The sequence below is a fragment of the Emydura macquarii genome, unplaced genomic scaffold, assembly GCF_026122565.2.
Source record: "Emydura macquarii macquarii isolate MOO-44397 ecotype Brisbane River unplaced genomic scaffold, CSIRO-AGI_Emac_v2 contig_3322, whole genome shotgun sequence".
NCBI lineage: Eukaryota > Metazoa > Chordata > Testudines > Chelidae > Emydura > Emydura macquarii.
Genome location: NW_027133459.1, coordinates 195348 through 211409, shown reverse-complemented (window position 1 = coordinate 211409; position 16062 = coordinate 195348). Strand labels below are relative to the sequence as shown.

General features: G+C 55.4%; 3 gene segments (V, D, J or C); all 3 read right to left on the bottom strand.

Moving 5' to 3' along the window:
* LOC137143362 (Ig gamma-2C chain C region-like) overlaps nucleotides 1-16062 on the bottom strand; it is a 110696-nt gene that overhangs the window by 4025 nt on the left and 90609 nt on the right.
* LOC137143359 (Ig gamma-2C chain C region-like) overlaps nucleotides 1-16062 on the bottom strand; it is a 163754-nt gene that overhangs the window by 58207 nt on the left and 89485 nt on the right.
* The window catches only part of LOC137143361 (immunoglobulin heavy constant epsilon-like), a 98019-nt gene continuing 89879 nt past the window's right edge, over nucleotides 7923-16062 (bottom strand). The window contains 4 exon segments of the C gene segment in view: nucleotides 7923-8376; nucleotides 8641-8967; nucleotides 9128-9460; nucleotides 9713-10009. Of these exon segments, the coding sequence occupies nucleotides 8036-8376; nucleotides 8641-8967; nucleotides 9128-9460; nucleotides 9713-10009 (1298 nt within the window).

Sequence of the window (16062 nt, the reverse complement as noted above, 5' to 3'; positions counted from 1 at the left end):
GTGGGGTTTATCCAGAGACACTGGAGCTTGTCTCCTCTGGAAACAAAGCCGAATGCATCTCCAGTTGAGTGCCCCACAAGAATGGAAGCGGCTGAACTCATCGGCCGAATTAGGAACTTGAACACTGAGCCGTCATCTACACAGGGGCTGCCAGTTACATCCAGCCCCAGGCAGCCACAGCCACATCTCGCTGTGCAGGGAACTCCCCTGGCTTGGCTCTCAGCATGGTGCGTGAGAGCAGAGCTTTCAGGAGAAGACATGGATGGCTGAGAGCGACTTGCTCCAGCACACGGTGAGTTTAGGGGTTTACCTCTGACAAGGCACATGTCAAAGGGGAAATTTTTGGCTCAGTTTAGAAAATTTTCAGCTACAAATATTTGCAATTGGGCTAAAGAGAGGAGACAATTCAATCCCCTTAGAAACAGCTCTGCCGGTGCCCCTCACTCCCCACCCGTAGCCCCTGGTGTCCTTGCTCTGGGTTCCCTCCAATCCCAGCCCTGCCGGGGCCCCTCACTCTCGACACACAGCTCCCTGCTAGCCCAGCCCTGCTCCCCCAGCTCTGCTGGTTCCCCTCACTCCTGACCCACAGCGCTTTGCTATTGCACCCCTGCCCTCCAGCTGTGCTGGTGTCCCTAATTTCTGACCCCAAGCTCCTTCTAGCGCTGTCCTGCCCAAAATCAATCTGTCAGTGCCCCTCACTCTTGACCCACAGCCCCCTGCTATCCCAGCCCTGGGCATCCCCACAACAGCCAGTTCCAGTCCCCACATCTCAAGGCTATCAAAGCTCCCAGGATTCCCCCGTTGGCTCTGCAGGTGCCCCTCACTCCACCCTGCAGCTCCTGCTAGCCCAGCTGTGGGGTCACCGCCAGATCTGCGTGTGCCCCTCACTCCCTACCCTGATCCCCCTGCCAGCCTAGCCCTAGGGTCCCCCCTATAGCTCTGCATGTGCTCCTCACTCCTGACCTGCAGCCCCACTCGCCGAGTCCTGAGGTCCCCCTGCAACTCTGCGGGAGCCCCTCAGTTCTGACCCTGAGTCCCTGAGAACCCAGCCACAGGGTCTCCCCTATAGCTCTGCTGGTGTCCCTAACTCCTGACCCACAGCCCCCTGCTAGCCGAGCACTGCCCCCTCAGCTCTGCCGGTGCCCCTCACTCCCTCCCTGTAGTCCCCTGCTTGCCCAGCCCCGGGGTCCCCCCAATAGTTCTACGGGTGCTCCTCATTCCCGACTTGCAGCCTTCTGCCAGCCCAGCTCTAGGATGCACTCTGGAGCTGTGCGGGTGCTCCTCACTCCCGACCTCCATCCCCTGCGAGCCCAGCCCTGGAGTCTTCCCTATAACTTTGCTGGTGCCCCTCACTCCCTCTTTGCAGCCCCCTGCCAGCCCAGCCCTAGCATCCTCTGTTATAACTCTGCAGGTGCCCCTCACTCCACCCTCCATCCCCTGCCAGCCCAGCCCTAGGGTCCCCCTATAGCTCTGCTGGTGCCCCTCACTCCCAACATGCAGCACCTGCTACCCCATTCCTAGGGCTCCCCCCTATATCTGCTGGTGTCGCTCAGTCCTGACCTGCAACCCCCCTGCCAGCCCAGCCCTGTTCTCCCCGAGGTCTGCCGGTGTCCCTCACTCCTGACCTGCAGCTCCTTCTATCCCATCCCTGGAGCACCTCATTACAGTATGGCTGGTCTGCGTTAACATTGATTTGCTGGCCCGCATTCTTCCAGCCCAGGACAGCTTTGAAAGTGGTTTTCCCTGGTCATTGGTGTCGTGTGAATTAAGCACCTCTGTTCCCACTATCTGTGGCTGGGGTGGAGGACAGAACCTGGCCCTGCATGAACCCCTCCCCAGGAGAACCAGGCATTGCTGGGGGATCCACCTGCTGCACCCCTCCCCGATACTGGAGCTGCACAGGAAGACGTTCCCCTCTGCTCTGAACAGAGGAGTCCTGGCTCCCAGCCCCCTGGGCTAACACACTAGCTCCCACTCCATTCCCAGAGCCCAGGAGAAAACCCAGGCATCCTGGCTCCCTTTCTAGCTCAGTCGCCTTCCCTAATGCTCTGGTACAGCTAAAACACCCTCTGTACTCACGGGACAGGAATCCAGTAGCAGCTGCTTTCCTCTAATTTCTTCATCCAGTTGCTGGCCATGGTGGGCTGTGGCCCGGTGCTGTAGACTGGAGGTTCTGTCTGTGAGTCCAGTTCTGGCGGCGTCTGTCGTGTAGCTCTTCTGAGGCATCTCTGCCTGTCAGACAGAACCCTCTCCTCCCCCTGAATGGTAGTCAAGACAATTAATTATTGTTTGAGAACAATAGGTGACGCCCACATGTGAGATTTGCCTGTTCAAGCTGGCGAGAAGGTGTGAAAATTGGAGCCGTGGCCGCAGGCAGGCGGCCAAAAGGGGGGTGAAAAAAACAACCTGGGTGAGACTTTCACTTGTGTAAACTTCCCCTTTTCATCCCGTGTTTGTTTGTTGGTTGGTTCTCCCCAGAGATTTGGAGAAGAAGTCTGAAGAGCTCAGGAAATATTGAGGCCGCGGGGGGTGGTGGGTCTTTTAGAGAACCTGTCACGTGGCAGGGTAAAAAAGCAAAGACCATGGCTTCCAGATGGTGGGGGCAGGAAAGGGTTCACTTTACCGGGGCCCGGAGGAGTTCTCTCTGCTCCTTTATCCAAGTCGTTAAAGAAAATATTGGATTTGGCCCAACGCAGGACTGACCCCGCGGGATCCCACTGGATACGCCTCTCCCCATGATAGCAAACCACTCTCTGGGTACGGGCTTCCAACCATCTGTGCACCCATCTTATAGTAGTTTCAGCCAGACCCCATTTCCCTACATTGCTTAGGAGAACGTCATGTGAAACGGTGTGAAAAGCCTGATTGAAAACCAAGATACGTCATATCACATCCACATCCCTCATCCACTCCTCCAGTCACCCTGTCGAAAAAGGATATCAGGTTGGTTTGACATGGTTTGTCCATGACAAACCCCTTCCGGCTGCTCGTTATCACCCTATGATCCTTGCATGATAACTAAAGGGTTTAATGATTTGTTCCAGGAATCAAATCAAATCATAAAAACATAGAGTTGGAAGGGACCTCAGGAGGTATCTAGTCCAACCCCCTGCTCAGAGCAGAACTAACCTAAGCTAAATAACCCCAACGAGGGTTTTGTTAAGCTGCATCTTAAAAACTCTAAAGATGGAGATTCCACCACCTCTCTAGGTTACCCAATCAGTCAATCAATCAATCAATCTTTCTTTCTTTCTCCATACATGGCCCTCGGTCTAATCAGAGGTTTTCCTGGCCCCAGAGCTCTCTTGGTGATCCAGCTGTGTGGGTTTGTAGCTAGCCTTTTGTCTCCCACTGGGGCCAGTTCAGCAGAGCCAATTCTCAGGCAATTCTCCACGCCGCGTGGTACACACCACAGGCACGGAGCGGATCCTAAGAGGGTCCCCGAAAGTCAGGGAGGGAGGCGGTGAATGACAAGGAGCCATTCTTGAATATTTATGTATTTATTTACGGTCACTCAGTGCAAAGAACAAAAGTCACACACACAAAACCACAGCCAGGAGCTAAACACGCAACATTCAGAGCAAAAGCGATAAACGCATCTGTGATCCGGCCCCACGGATGGCTGAAGGGGGGCGGGAAATAGTACACGGAGCCTTTACTGTCTAGGGAGCACTGGCCCCAATCCAGTGGGACTGTGGTAAAGGGGTTGTTTCCTCTTTAGGGGGCACACTGGTTCCCTGCATGATACGAGTTGCACTCTGGTCTCAGCCAAGCTCCCAGTAGCGCAGGGTTTCCAGTGGCTGAGGGCTGAGAAGGCCATGTGGGGTGAGCTCCTCTCTCTTCCCTTAGGGGTCTCCCAGGGACACAGATGAGGTGGGGGGCAGCTGTGGGGCTCAGGATGGTGCCCCAGCTCCTTGTCTCGAGGCGGACATGGGTGGCGGCCCCTACACCACGGGTTGGATGACATTCTTGTACTCAGGGCCGCTTGCTTGCTTCAGCTGCACCACGGTGGAGAAAAGCCATTTCACCTGCAGGTGGGGCAGAGACAAAGGGTGTGAGGGGGTCGGTGCTGGGGGGAGCTGCTCTGTCTGTCTGTCCGTCGCATTCCTTCCTTCCTTCTCACCCTTTCATTCAGTCTCTGGCTAATGAACCCTTCTTCTTTCTCTTCCCGCTCCGTGCTACCCTCTCTGGTGCTACACTCACTCCTGCCTTTGCCCTGCCCTGCCGCCGGCCCCTCGCGCTCACCTTGAACAGGGTCACCGTGGCGCTGTAGCACACACTCAAGAGGAAGAGGGTGATGAAGACGGAGATGGTGGCCCAGAGATCTTCCAGCTCATCGTCGCCTTCCTCGCTGCAAAACTCGCCTGACAGGATCACCTCTGTTGGGGGAGAGAAAGAGACGTCAACGCCGACCCAGCCACTGTCACAGAGACAGCTCGGACTGTGCGTCCAACACCAGCCCGTCTGTCGCCCACGCCGCCAATCCGTTTATAGACGCCCAGCCATGACCAGGCCCCTCTTAATCCATCCATTCATGACCAGGCCCCTCTCAATCCATCCATCCATCCATGCATCCATCCCTCCCTCCCTCCCTCTGTCCCTCCATTCATCCATGACTACAACCCTCTCCAACTATCCAACCATGCCTCATCCATCCCTCCCTCCCTTCCTCCGTCCATCCATCCATCCAACACCCGTCTACATCTCTCCCTCTACCCATCCATCTCTAGACAAATCCATCCCTGCGTGTTGTGATGAGATGAAGGCCTCGAGCCTCAAAGGTCTCATCTCACTCGTCCCATGTGGCTGTGGCCCTACACCGAGGTGGTGGAGTTTGGCCATGTGTTGACACCCGCCCGCTAGTAATTCTCTGGCCCCTCAGTCTGAGCCACCCCACACTGTGGCCTCCTGAGAGCTCACAGCCCCATGTTCCCCTCCTGCCTCGTTCTAGAGGCCTGTGTGGAGCTGTGGAGATATTAACACCTGTCTCCATAGCGCTAGGCCTGCCTTGTGTGGACGGGGTTGAGCTGAGATGCCAGAGAGCTGGGTTTAAATGCCCGTTCTGCCACGGACGTGTGGCATGGCCTGAATTTCTCCATGTCTGTTTCCCTGCCTGTGATCCCGCAATACCAGAGAAGCATGTGATGTTGTTATGCCAGGCAAAGATGATTACAGCTGCCTGCAGGTTTTGGATACCAGGTGAGGAATAAAAACACGCCTGCACCGATTAGTACCCTTATTTTTAATTACGGCACACGCTTTAAACAGCAGAGGGAGACCCGGGCTGCAGGGGAGGCGCCATGCAATTGAAGTGGATTTATGGCCGAGTTTTGTTGCTCAGCTTGCATTTCATAAGGACCAGGATGGATGGATTCCTACATGTGTGCCTCTGCTAGCCTGACCCCAATGCCCTGAATGAGCCAGGAGTCACTTCAGGTGGAACGCAGCCACCTCTGGGGCAGGTTATACAGGGCCCCCTTGGGGCCTCATGGAAGCTGCAGCTGCACTGGGTGTAGGTTATGGGGCTGTTGAACACGGTTGTGTCTATGTGCAGAGGACGGGGGTCTCAGGTTTCACTCTGATATGAGAAATGGCGTGGCCTGGAGCATGGTCTGTCCCACTGCGCCCCCCCGCCCTGCTCACTGGAGCAGGGCCCCGTGGGGTGGCGCCGTCTAGAGCATGTGTGTCTCGCTCCCTTCTTAAAGAGCGGCAGGGATCTCAGAGGTAGAGGCAGTGGCTTCTAAGAAGAGGCAGAGGGGTCTCCGTTTAAACAGCCCCCATGCCCCACCCCAGTGGTGGCTGGAGAACAGGTGCATGGATCTGTGTGTTTGCGTCTCTCTGTGTGTGTATGAACACGGCAGTCGATGTAGGAGGAGCCTCCTCACTCTCCTACTCTGTGTGCTCCCCCTCCTCCTCGCAACTGTGCTGTCCCCCCCAGATAACAGCCCTAACACTGCTGCTAACCTCCACCTCCCCTTTAGTGCTAAGTGCAGCGCTGTGTGCCTGGCTCTGGTGCGATTAAGACCTGTGCTTGCCCATCTGGCCCTGGGGCAAATACACACGTGTGCATGTGTGTGAGTTATGGGGGTGCACTGTGGGGCTGGGTAGGAGATGGGACTCATTAGAGGGGGCATAAGAAAGTCTGTATCCTCTGTTTCCCCGACTCGCTCAGGCCCCCAATGTCACCAGAGCTAGTGAGACTTCAGCTGAGTCCCTGCTTAGTGTGCGCTCCAGATAATAGCCCTACTGCTGCTGCTTTGCGGGCCCTTTGTCCCAGGAGCTGATCCTTGCTGGAGGTGTTTCCTGTATGTTATCCTATCACTCCCTCCCTAGCTGCCACCAAAGGCTGAGGTTGGAGGGAGACCCCTTTTCTTCCCAGTCATCTGGGGAGATGTGTGTGTGGGGCAGGGTATTTGAATTACTCTCTTCCCACTGATTCTGTCTGGACATTTCCCGTGGGGCATCTGCTCCTCTGCAGGGTGGGTGGCTGACCATGAAACAGCGCCCCTCTGGGCATGCTCGGGTCCTAGCCTTGAGAATCCATCCATTCACCCATCCACCTACCGAGCTATCCCCTTATAGATTCATCCGTCCCTAACCATCCATCGCCATCTGTCCCCATTGACATTCACCCATCCATCCATTGTCAAATCTAGAGTCGTCCAGCCCTCCATTGCCATGGGCGCTTCTCCCTTCATCTCATCCATACATCCCCCTACACGCCCATCTGACCATCCATCTCCCCACACGCCCATTCATCCATACATCCATCCATCCCCCTACACGCCCATCCATCTGTCCATCCAACCCCCTACATGCCCATCCATCTGTCCCATCCAACGCCCTAGATGCCAATCCATCCGTCCGTCTATCGCCCTACACGCCAATGCATTCATCCATCCAACCCCCTTCATGCCCATCCATTTATCCCCAGGCATACTTATTTTCCTATTATCATCAACCCCAATGGTACTGATCGATTGCCAAATGTACCCACTAATCCATCGCTGTTCACTTTCACGTCCATTCATCGCCACCTCTATGCATTCCTCTATCACAGTCTATCTGTGGCCATCCATTTGTCCATCCATTTGTCCTTTGGGATGGGTATACATCCAACCTGCACTATAGACTTATTCTTCCATCCCATCCCATCTGGTTATCCATGGGCATTCACCCCTGTGAATTGTCCAGCCACCCTTCCCTCAGTTCTTCTCTGTCTAGGGACAGACAACTGGGTGGGACTCAGAGCAACTGGATTATATTTTGTAGGTCTGTCACTGGTGGGACCTGGGACAGTTCCCTTCCTCCTCTTGGTGCCTTGGTTTCCCCTCCCCTCGCCTTTGAGTATTTAGGGTGTGAGAGAGATGGTCTCTCCCAGTATCTGTGGCATGCCTGGCCCAAAAGAGCTTTGATCTGAATTGTGAGTGTAGGTACTATTTTAATCCAAATAGTCATCTCTGTGGGTATCTGTGGGTCTATCAGTCCTTCCCGATGAAGTACGTATGTATGTATCCATCTAACCCTTTCCCTGAGCATCTGGCCTTCCAGCTGAGCCAGGCTTCAATGTGTGCTTTCCTCTGCCGTTTGTATATACGTATATGTGTAGCTGACCAGCTACCTGCCTCTCCATCCCTAACTTCCATGGTGTGTATTTAGTCATGCCTCCATTCAACCATCCTTCCATGGCACCTCCCAGGTATCTCCCCACCCTGCCTTCCATGGCATGTATTCATGTGTCTCTCCACCGCTCAGGGGCATCTACACATGTGTCTATCCATCCATCCATGGCACATATGTGTCCACCCATCCAGCATCTGGTTTTAGCACCTCCAGTATTGGGGCACCTCAGCATCTCCAGCCGCCCAACCCGGTGACCCACAGACATCCCTCTGTGACATCACAACGAGGAGGCCTGGGGGTGATCTCAGACTACTTCCATTTATTCACTGGTTGTGGTTGAGGGCACAGAGATTATTTACAGGATTATTTATCTACTGGACAAGGCTAGCAGCGGGGTTTGGAGGAGCTGTCTTCATTTACCGGAGGGTTTGCTGGTGATGCGCTGAGTGAATTTCTGTGGCAGGGCTTCGTGGACCACCATGCAGGTGTAGGTGGTCCCACTGTTCCAGCTGTCTTTGCTGACTTTCAGCATGCTGTAGAGGAAGAAGGCCGAGTCGCCTTTGCTTTCCTTCATGGGTGAGGTGGTGGCGTATTCGAGGCTGGTGTCGGCTTTGTGGTTCTTCATCCATTGCACCGAGATGTCCTCGGGGAAGAAGCCCCGTACTAGGCAGGTGAGGCTGATGGAGTCTTCGCCGCTGTTCAGCTCATCGGAGTGAGGGTTGAGGAGGTAGACACCTGGGGCCGAGCGCTTGCCTTGGGTGGGTGGGACGGAGGACACAGGTGAGCCATGCACATCACTCATCTGGGGCCAGGCGGGGAGGAGGACGAGGTAGAAAAATCTCTGTGCTGCTCTGGGATGGAGGGGCTGGGGACTGGGTGTTGGCCTCTCCGGAGGAGAATTTGGGGTTCTGGGTTTGGAGGTGGAAAGGGGCTGGAATGGTTGGGGCATCCCCTTATGCAGCCTCCCTCCCTACCGGGGGCTGGGATAGGGTATGACTCTCCCTGCCCGCCTCTTACCTGGCTTCTTGGTGATGGTTTTGATGATGGGCGATGGCAGGTCCGGGTGCTCCACTTTGCAGGTGAAAATCTCTCCATTGTCCCAGTCACGGGTGTGGATGGGCACGGAGCTGGAGGCGGTGAAGGTGCCATTGAACTGCTCCTTTATGATCGGGGGCTCAGGGCTCATGGACCCTGGCTTCTCCCGGGACCAGACCACCCCTAGGCCAGTGTCGCTTGGCAGGTTGACGACCAGGCAGGTGAGTTTGGGGTACTGGACCACATAAAGGGCAGCGGCAGATGGTGGCACCATGAAGACGTGGATGTCACTGGAAGACGGGGTTTCTTCTGGGGATGGGAGAGCCAGAGTCAGAAGTGTGGCCTGGATTCCCACCTCCCCCCAACCCATCCCCATCTCCCCCACCCATTACCTTCCCACCTCAGGTCCAGTCTGGTCTCCCCGCTCTACTCCCCAGCCAGGGAGGTCTCCCTCCCCAGGCAGAATCACCTTTGCATTTGCGGGCGTGGTCCTGCACTTGTTTTCCAGTGCCCGGGTGGGACACCTGGCAGGTGTATGTCTTGCCCTCCATAAAGCTTTCCTGGGAGACCGTGGCCACGCTGCGGGTGCTGAAGGTCTTGCTACCGGAGTCCTCCTTGGGTAGGTCGGTGACACCACTGAGGAGCCCCGACTGGCCGTCCACCAGCCAGTTCACCGTCAGGGCCTTGGGGTAGAAGCCGGAGATGACGCAGAGCAGGTTCATAGAAGCCGGCCCTGGTTTGGTGCTGCAGGAGGAGTGGAAGACGTGCACCTCCGGGGCATGGGGCTGAACGGGGACAGACTCTGGGAGAGAGGATGGAGGGGTTAGTTACTGTGCAGACCCCCTACGGAGCCCCCGCAGCTCTCCCTGCGGCATACGCCCCCGCCACTTTTCTTCGCATCCCTCCACCCTTCTGCGCCTGGCGTCTGTCACCACACCCAACACGATCCACCTATGCCCTCTCTCCACGGCCTCCGTCTCTCCCCATCAGCTCCCAACATGAGACACCCTCCACTCCAGCCCTCTCCCACTGGGCTGTGCCGCGCCGTCCCTACTTGGGATTTCCTTGGAGATGCTGGTGCTGGTGGGCTGGTGCTGGACGTCGCAGCGGTAGGTGGTCGACTCCCAGCTGCTGGCTGGGACGGTGAGTTGGCTGCTGAGACTGTAGAGACCGGAGGAGCTCATCATGGCGGGGTAGGTCGTCACGCTCGTGGAGGTGGCGCCCGGATTCCAGCTCACTGTGACCGGCTCAGGGAAGTAACCCGCAACGAGGCAGCCAAAAGTGACCTGGGAGGTGGTGGCCTCGCCGGGGCAGGTGGTCATGGGGAAGACGGATGGAGCCTTGGGGCTAACTGCACAGGAAAAGAGAGGATGGGCCTGAGATAACGACTGAGCCTCTGTCCTGCTCCCGGAACCAGCGCTCAGTGCAGGGGGAGAGCATCTGTGTTTAATGGGGGCCAGAGATTGTGGTCAGGTTGCAGGACAGACTGACAAAGATCCGGGCTCCCACAGGACCATTTACTGCACGTACACACAGAAACAGATGGTCCCTAGCTCAAAGAACTCAGAGTCTAAATAGACAGGACAGAGGAAAGGTCATAGGGGAAACTGAGGCAGAGAGCAGGGACGGGACCTGCACACAGCAGGCTGGTGGTACAAAAAGGTTGAGAACCCAGGCGTCCTGAGTCCCAAACTTTACTCTAAGGACTGGAAGGTGCCGTGTGGTGGTGCGACTGCTCAGCTGTCACAGGGATTGATTTCACGGAGTGGAGGATTGTTCCCAGTAATTAGAGGCAAGTTTTCCCCTGAGGAGTGAAAGGGAGTTAGGCTCCAAAATGGTGGTGAAATTCCCCTTGGACAGATTACAGCCCGTGGCGCTATAAAACAACCCAAAGTTCTGAGCAAAGAGCTGAAATCTGGGGACGTTCCTGGTCCCTCCAAAGAAGCCGGGTATGACTTAAGTCAGGGTGTTGAGTCCTGCAAATGTAGATTTTCAGATCTTGTGACACCAGCTGCTTTAACTGGGAAAGATATTAAATGTAACATTCTTATTATGGTCCTTGGTTCATTGCCAACATCATTGGTCCCTAGTGGGTAGTTCGCAATGATGCAGCTTGCTCACACGTGGTGAGGTGTCCCCAGTGAGTTGAAATGCCAGGGTAGGAAAGACTGGGGCTGGCCAAGTCAACCCAGGACATATGGGTCCTTTGGGTTGGAGGTAGGGTTAAAATTATATGTAGGGGAGGAGGATGAAAAGTCATCGGTTAGGGTTAGGTTTTGGGGTTATGGGTTGCAGGGGTAGAATTAAAGGTCATGGTTCAATGGTCGAGTTCAAATAACTTGCCAGTCTCATGTTCTGTATTTGACTGGTTGTGGTTCGATTTCTTGTCAATTTTGCAGCTATTGAACTACTCAGAACGCAACCGGCTCTGCTGCCATTTCCGAGTGGGAGTCTGTGAGACTCTTGGGTCCTATCTCAAGGTGCCAGTTTGCCCAGATGACTCATAATTCTGGTGCCGAGCTGCTTGGTACCCGATGGGGACACTGAAATTCATGCTCAGAGTGTCAAAGTGAGGAGGTTAGGTTAGTGCTGGGGTTAAGATTAGGGGTTCGAGGGTATAATTGTTCTTTAGTACTAGTATCACACTGGCTTTGCAAACCCAGTCGAGGATCAGGGACTCATCACGCTACAGAGAACTAACATTGAGGACTCTACTGATGCCAGGAGAACTGCGGACTAGGGTCATCTAAGATCAGGGTTTGGGGAATAGGGTTGGCCCGTTAGGGGTGGGTTTGAAGGTAGGGTCAGAGTTGGGGGTCAGAGATGGGGAAGAGGGTTAGAGATCTGGAGTTGAGGATGAAGTTAGTGTCCGTGTGAAAGGGTGAGGATTAGGATGTTGGTGTAAGGAGTTGATGCATCTTTCAGGGTTTGGGAAGCTGGGGTGAGGGTCATGGTTATTGAGTTAGCCAGAGTTGGGGGGTTTAAGGAGTTGGGTTAAGGTTTGGTTTAGGGTCACAGTTTTGGGGTTAGGGTAAAAAACTCCCCCTCTAAACTCAATACTCGATTGGTTATCACAGGCCCTAGTTCACCCCTTTTCTAGCCCGATTGCCACACAAGAAACCACCCTGATTGGAACTGATTTGGATGAAGATTTTCCTGGAAGTTTTCCTCAACTCTACAGGAAGAGTCTCCCAAGAATTCCAGCTGTCTCAATTCCTGGGGGCCAAAGAAGAGGCGCATTGGGAGCAATATCTTCAGTGGGGTTTATCCAGAGACACTGGAGCTTGTCTCCTCTGGAAACAAAGCCGAATGCATCTCCAGTTGAGTGCCCCACAAGAATGGAAGCGGCTGAACTCATCGGCCGAATTAGGAACTTGAACTCTGAGCCGTTATCTACATGGGGGCTGCCAGTTACATCCAGCCCCAGGCAGCCAGGGCCACATCTCGCTGTGCAGGGAACTCCCCTGCCTTGGCTCTCAGCATGGTGCGTGAGAGCAGAGCTTTCAGGAGAAGGCACGGATGGCTGAGTGCGACTTGCTCCAGCACATGGTGAGTTCAGGGGTTTACCTCTGACAAGGGACATGTCAAAGGGGAAATTTATGGCTCAGTTTAGAAAATTTTCAGCTAGAAATATTTGTAATTGTGTTAAAGAGACGAGACAATTAAATCCCCTTAGAAACAGCTCTGCCGGTGCCCCTCACTCCCAAGCCATAGCTCCTGCTATCCAAGTCCTGGGTTCTGTCCAATCCCACTCTGCCAGTGTCCCTCACTCCCGACCCACAGCGCTCTGCTAATACAGCCCTGCACTCCAGCTGTGCTGGTGTCCCAAATTTCTGACCCCAAACTCCTTCTAGCCCTGTCCTGCCCCGCAATCAATCTGCCAGGGCCCCTCACTCTTGACCCACAAGCCCCTGCTATCCCAGCGCTGGCATCCCCACAACAGCCAGTTCCAGTCCCCACAGCTCAAGGCTAACAAAGCTCTCAGGATTCCCCCCCTTGGCTCTGCTGGTGCACCTCACTCCACCCTGCAGCCCCTGCTAGCCCAGCCCTAGGGTCCCCCCTATAGATCTGCTGGTGCCCCTCATTCGTGACTGCTCCCCCTGCTAGCCCAGCCGTAGAGTTGCCCCCAGAATTGTGGGTGCCCCTCACTCCTGACATGGAGCCCCTGGTAGCTCAGCCCCGGGGTCCCCCCAATAGCTCTGTGGGTGCATCTCACTCTTGACCTGCAGCCTTCTGCCAGCCAAGCCCCAGGGTCCCCTCTAGAGCTCTGTGGGTGCTCCTCACTCCACCCACCATCCCCATGCGAGCCCAGCCCTGGAGTTCCCCCTATAGCTTTGCTGGTGCCCCTCACTCCACCCTCCAGCTCCTGCTAGCCTCGCTGTTGTGTCACCCCCCAGGTCTGGGGTGCCCGTCACTCCCTACCCTGAGCCCCCCTGCCAGCCCAGCCCTAGGGTCCCCCCTACAGCTCTGCATGTGCTCCTCACTCCTGACCTGCAGCCCCGCTCGCCGAGTCCTGAGGTCCCTCTGCAACTCTGCGGGAACCCCTCAGTTCTGACCTGGAGCCCTTGAGAACCCAGCCACAGGGTCTCCCCTATAGCTCTGCGGGTGTCCCTAACTACTGACCCACAGTGCCCTGCTAGCCAAGCACTGCCCCCTCAGCTCTGCCAGTGCCCCTCACCCCCTCCCTGCAGCCCCCTGCTTGCCCAGCCCCGGGGTCCCCCCAATAGCTCTGTGGGTGCTCCTCATTCCAGACCTGCAGCCTTCTGCAAGCCCAGCCCGAGGGTCCACTCTAGAGCTCTGTGGGTGCTCCTCACTCCTGACCTGCATCCCCTGAGAGCCGAGCCCTGGAGTCCCCCCTATAGCTTTGCTGGTGCCGCTCACTCGCGAGCTGCAGTTCCTGGTAGCCCAGCCCTAGGGTCCCCCTATAGCTCTGCTGGTGCCCCTCACTCCCAACGTGCAGCACCTGCTACCCCAGTGCTCGGGCTCTCCCCTATAGCTCTGCAGGTGCCCCTCAGTCCGGACCTGCAGCCCCCTGCCAGCCCAGCCCTAGTCTCCCCAAAGTCTGCCGGTGTCCCTCACTCCTGACCTGCAGCTTCTTCTACCCCATCCCTGGAGCGCCTCACTACAGTGTGGCTGGTCTGCGTTAACCTTGATTTGCAGGCTTGCATTCTTCCAGCCCAGGACACCTTTGAAAGTGGTTTTCCCTGGTCATTGGTGTCGTGTGAACTAAGCACCTCTGTTCCCACTATCTGTGGCTGGGGTGGAGGACAGAACCTGGCCCTGCATGAACCCCTCTCCAGGAGAACCAGGCATTGCTGGGGGATCCACCTGCTGCACCGCTCCCTGATACTGGAGCCACACAGGAAAATGTTCCCCGCTGCTCTGCATAGGTCAGAACAGAACCTAGGAGTCCTGGCTCCCAGCCCCCCTGCTCTAACACACTAGCCACCGCTCCATTCCCAGAGCCCAGGAGAGAACCCAGGCGTCCTGGCTCCCTTTCTAGCTCAGTCGCCTTCCCTAATGCTCTGGTACGGCTAAAACACCCTCTGTACTCACGGGACAGGAATCCAGTAGCAGCTGCTTTCCTCTAATTTCTTCACCCAATGCTGGCCATGGTGGGCTGTGGCCCGGTGCTGTAGACCATCGGGTTCTGTCCGAGAGTCCAGTGCTGCTCGGTGTCTGTCGTGTAGCTCTTCTGAGGCATCTCTGCCTGTCAGACAGAATCCTCTCTTCCCCCCGAATGGTAGTCAAGACAATTAATTATTGTTTGAGAACAATAGGTGACGCCCACATGTGAGATTTGCCTGTTCAAGCTGGCGAGAAGGTGTGAAAATTGGAGCCGTGGCTGCAAGCAGGCTGGCAAAAACGGGGTGAAAAAAACAACCTGGGTGAGACTTTCACTTGTGTAAACTTCCCCTTTTCATCCCGTGTTGGTTGTTGGTTTGTTGGTTGGTTCTCCCCAGAGATTTGGTGAAGAAGGCTGAAGAGGTCAGGAAAGATTGAGGCCGCGGGGGGTGGTGGGTCTTTTAGAGAACCTGTCACGTGGCAGGGTAAAAAAGCAAAGACCAGGTCTCCTAGATGGTGGGGGCGGGAATGGGTACACTTTTCCGGGGCCTGGAGGCGTTCTCTCTGCTCCGTTATCCAAGTCGTTAAAGAAAATATTGGATTCGGCCCAACGCAGGACTGACTCCGCGGGATCCCACTGGATACGCCTCTCCCCATGATAGCAAACCACTCTCTGGGTATGGGCGTCCAACCATGTGTGCACCCACCTTACAGTAGTTTCAGCCAGATCCCATTTCCCTACATTGCTTAGGAGAACGTCATGTGAGACGGTGTGAAAAGCCTGATTGAAAACCAAGATCTGTCACATCACATCCACATCCCTCATCCACTCCGCCAATCACCCTGTTGAAAAAGGATATCAGATTGGTTTGACCTGGTTTGTCCATGACAAACCCCTTCCGGCTGCTCGTTATCACCCCATGATCCTTGCGTGATAACTAAAGGGTTTAATGATTTGTTCCAGGAATCAAATCAAATCATAGAATCATAGAGTTGGAAGGGACCTCAGGATGTCATCTAGTGCAACCCCCTGCTCAGAGCGGAACTAACCTCAGCTAAATAACCCCAGCGAGGGTTTTGTCAAGCCGCAGCTTAAAAACTCTAAAGATGGAGATTCCACCACCTACCTAGGTAACCCATTCCAGTGCTTCACCACCCATCGAAAGATGGAGATTCCGCCACCTCGGTAGGTAACCCAATCAGTCAATCAACCAATCAATCTTTCTTTCTTTCTCCATACATGGCCCTCGGTCTAATCAGTGGTTTTCCTGGCCCCAGAGCTCTCCTGGTGATCCAGCTGTGTGGGTTTGTAGCTAGCCTTTCGTCTTCCACTGGGCCCAGTTCAGCGGAGCCAATTCTCAGGGAATTCTCCACGCCCCGTGGTACCCACCACTGGCATGGAGCAGATCCTAAGAGAGTCCCCGAAAGTAAGGGAGGGAGGCGGTGAATGACAAGGAGCCTTTCTTGAATATTTATGTATTTATTTATGGTCACTCAGTGCAAAGAACAAAAGTCACACACACAAAACCACAGCCAGGAGCTAAACACACAACATTCAGACCAACAGCGATAAAGGCGTCTGTGATCCGGCCCCACGGATGGCTGAAGGGGGGTGGGAAATAGCACACGGGGCCTTTACTGTCTAGGGTGCACTGGCCCCAATTCAGTCCCAAAGCAGGGGATTATTGGGCTCAGGACTGTGGGAAAGGGGTTGTTTCCTTCTTAGGGGGCACACTGGTTCTCTGCATGATACGAGTTGCACTCTGGTCTCAGCCAAGGTCCCAGTAGGGCAGGGTTTCCAGTGGCTGAGGGCTGAGTAGGCCATGTGGGGTGAGCCCC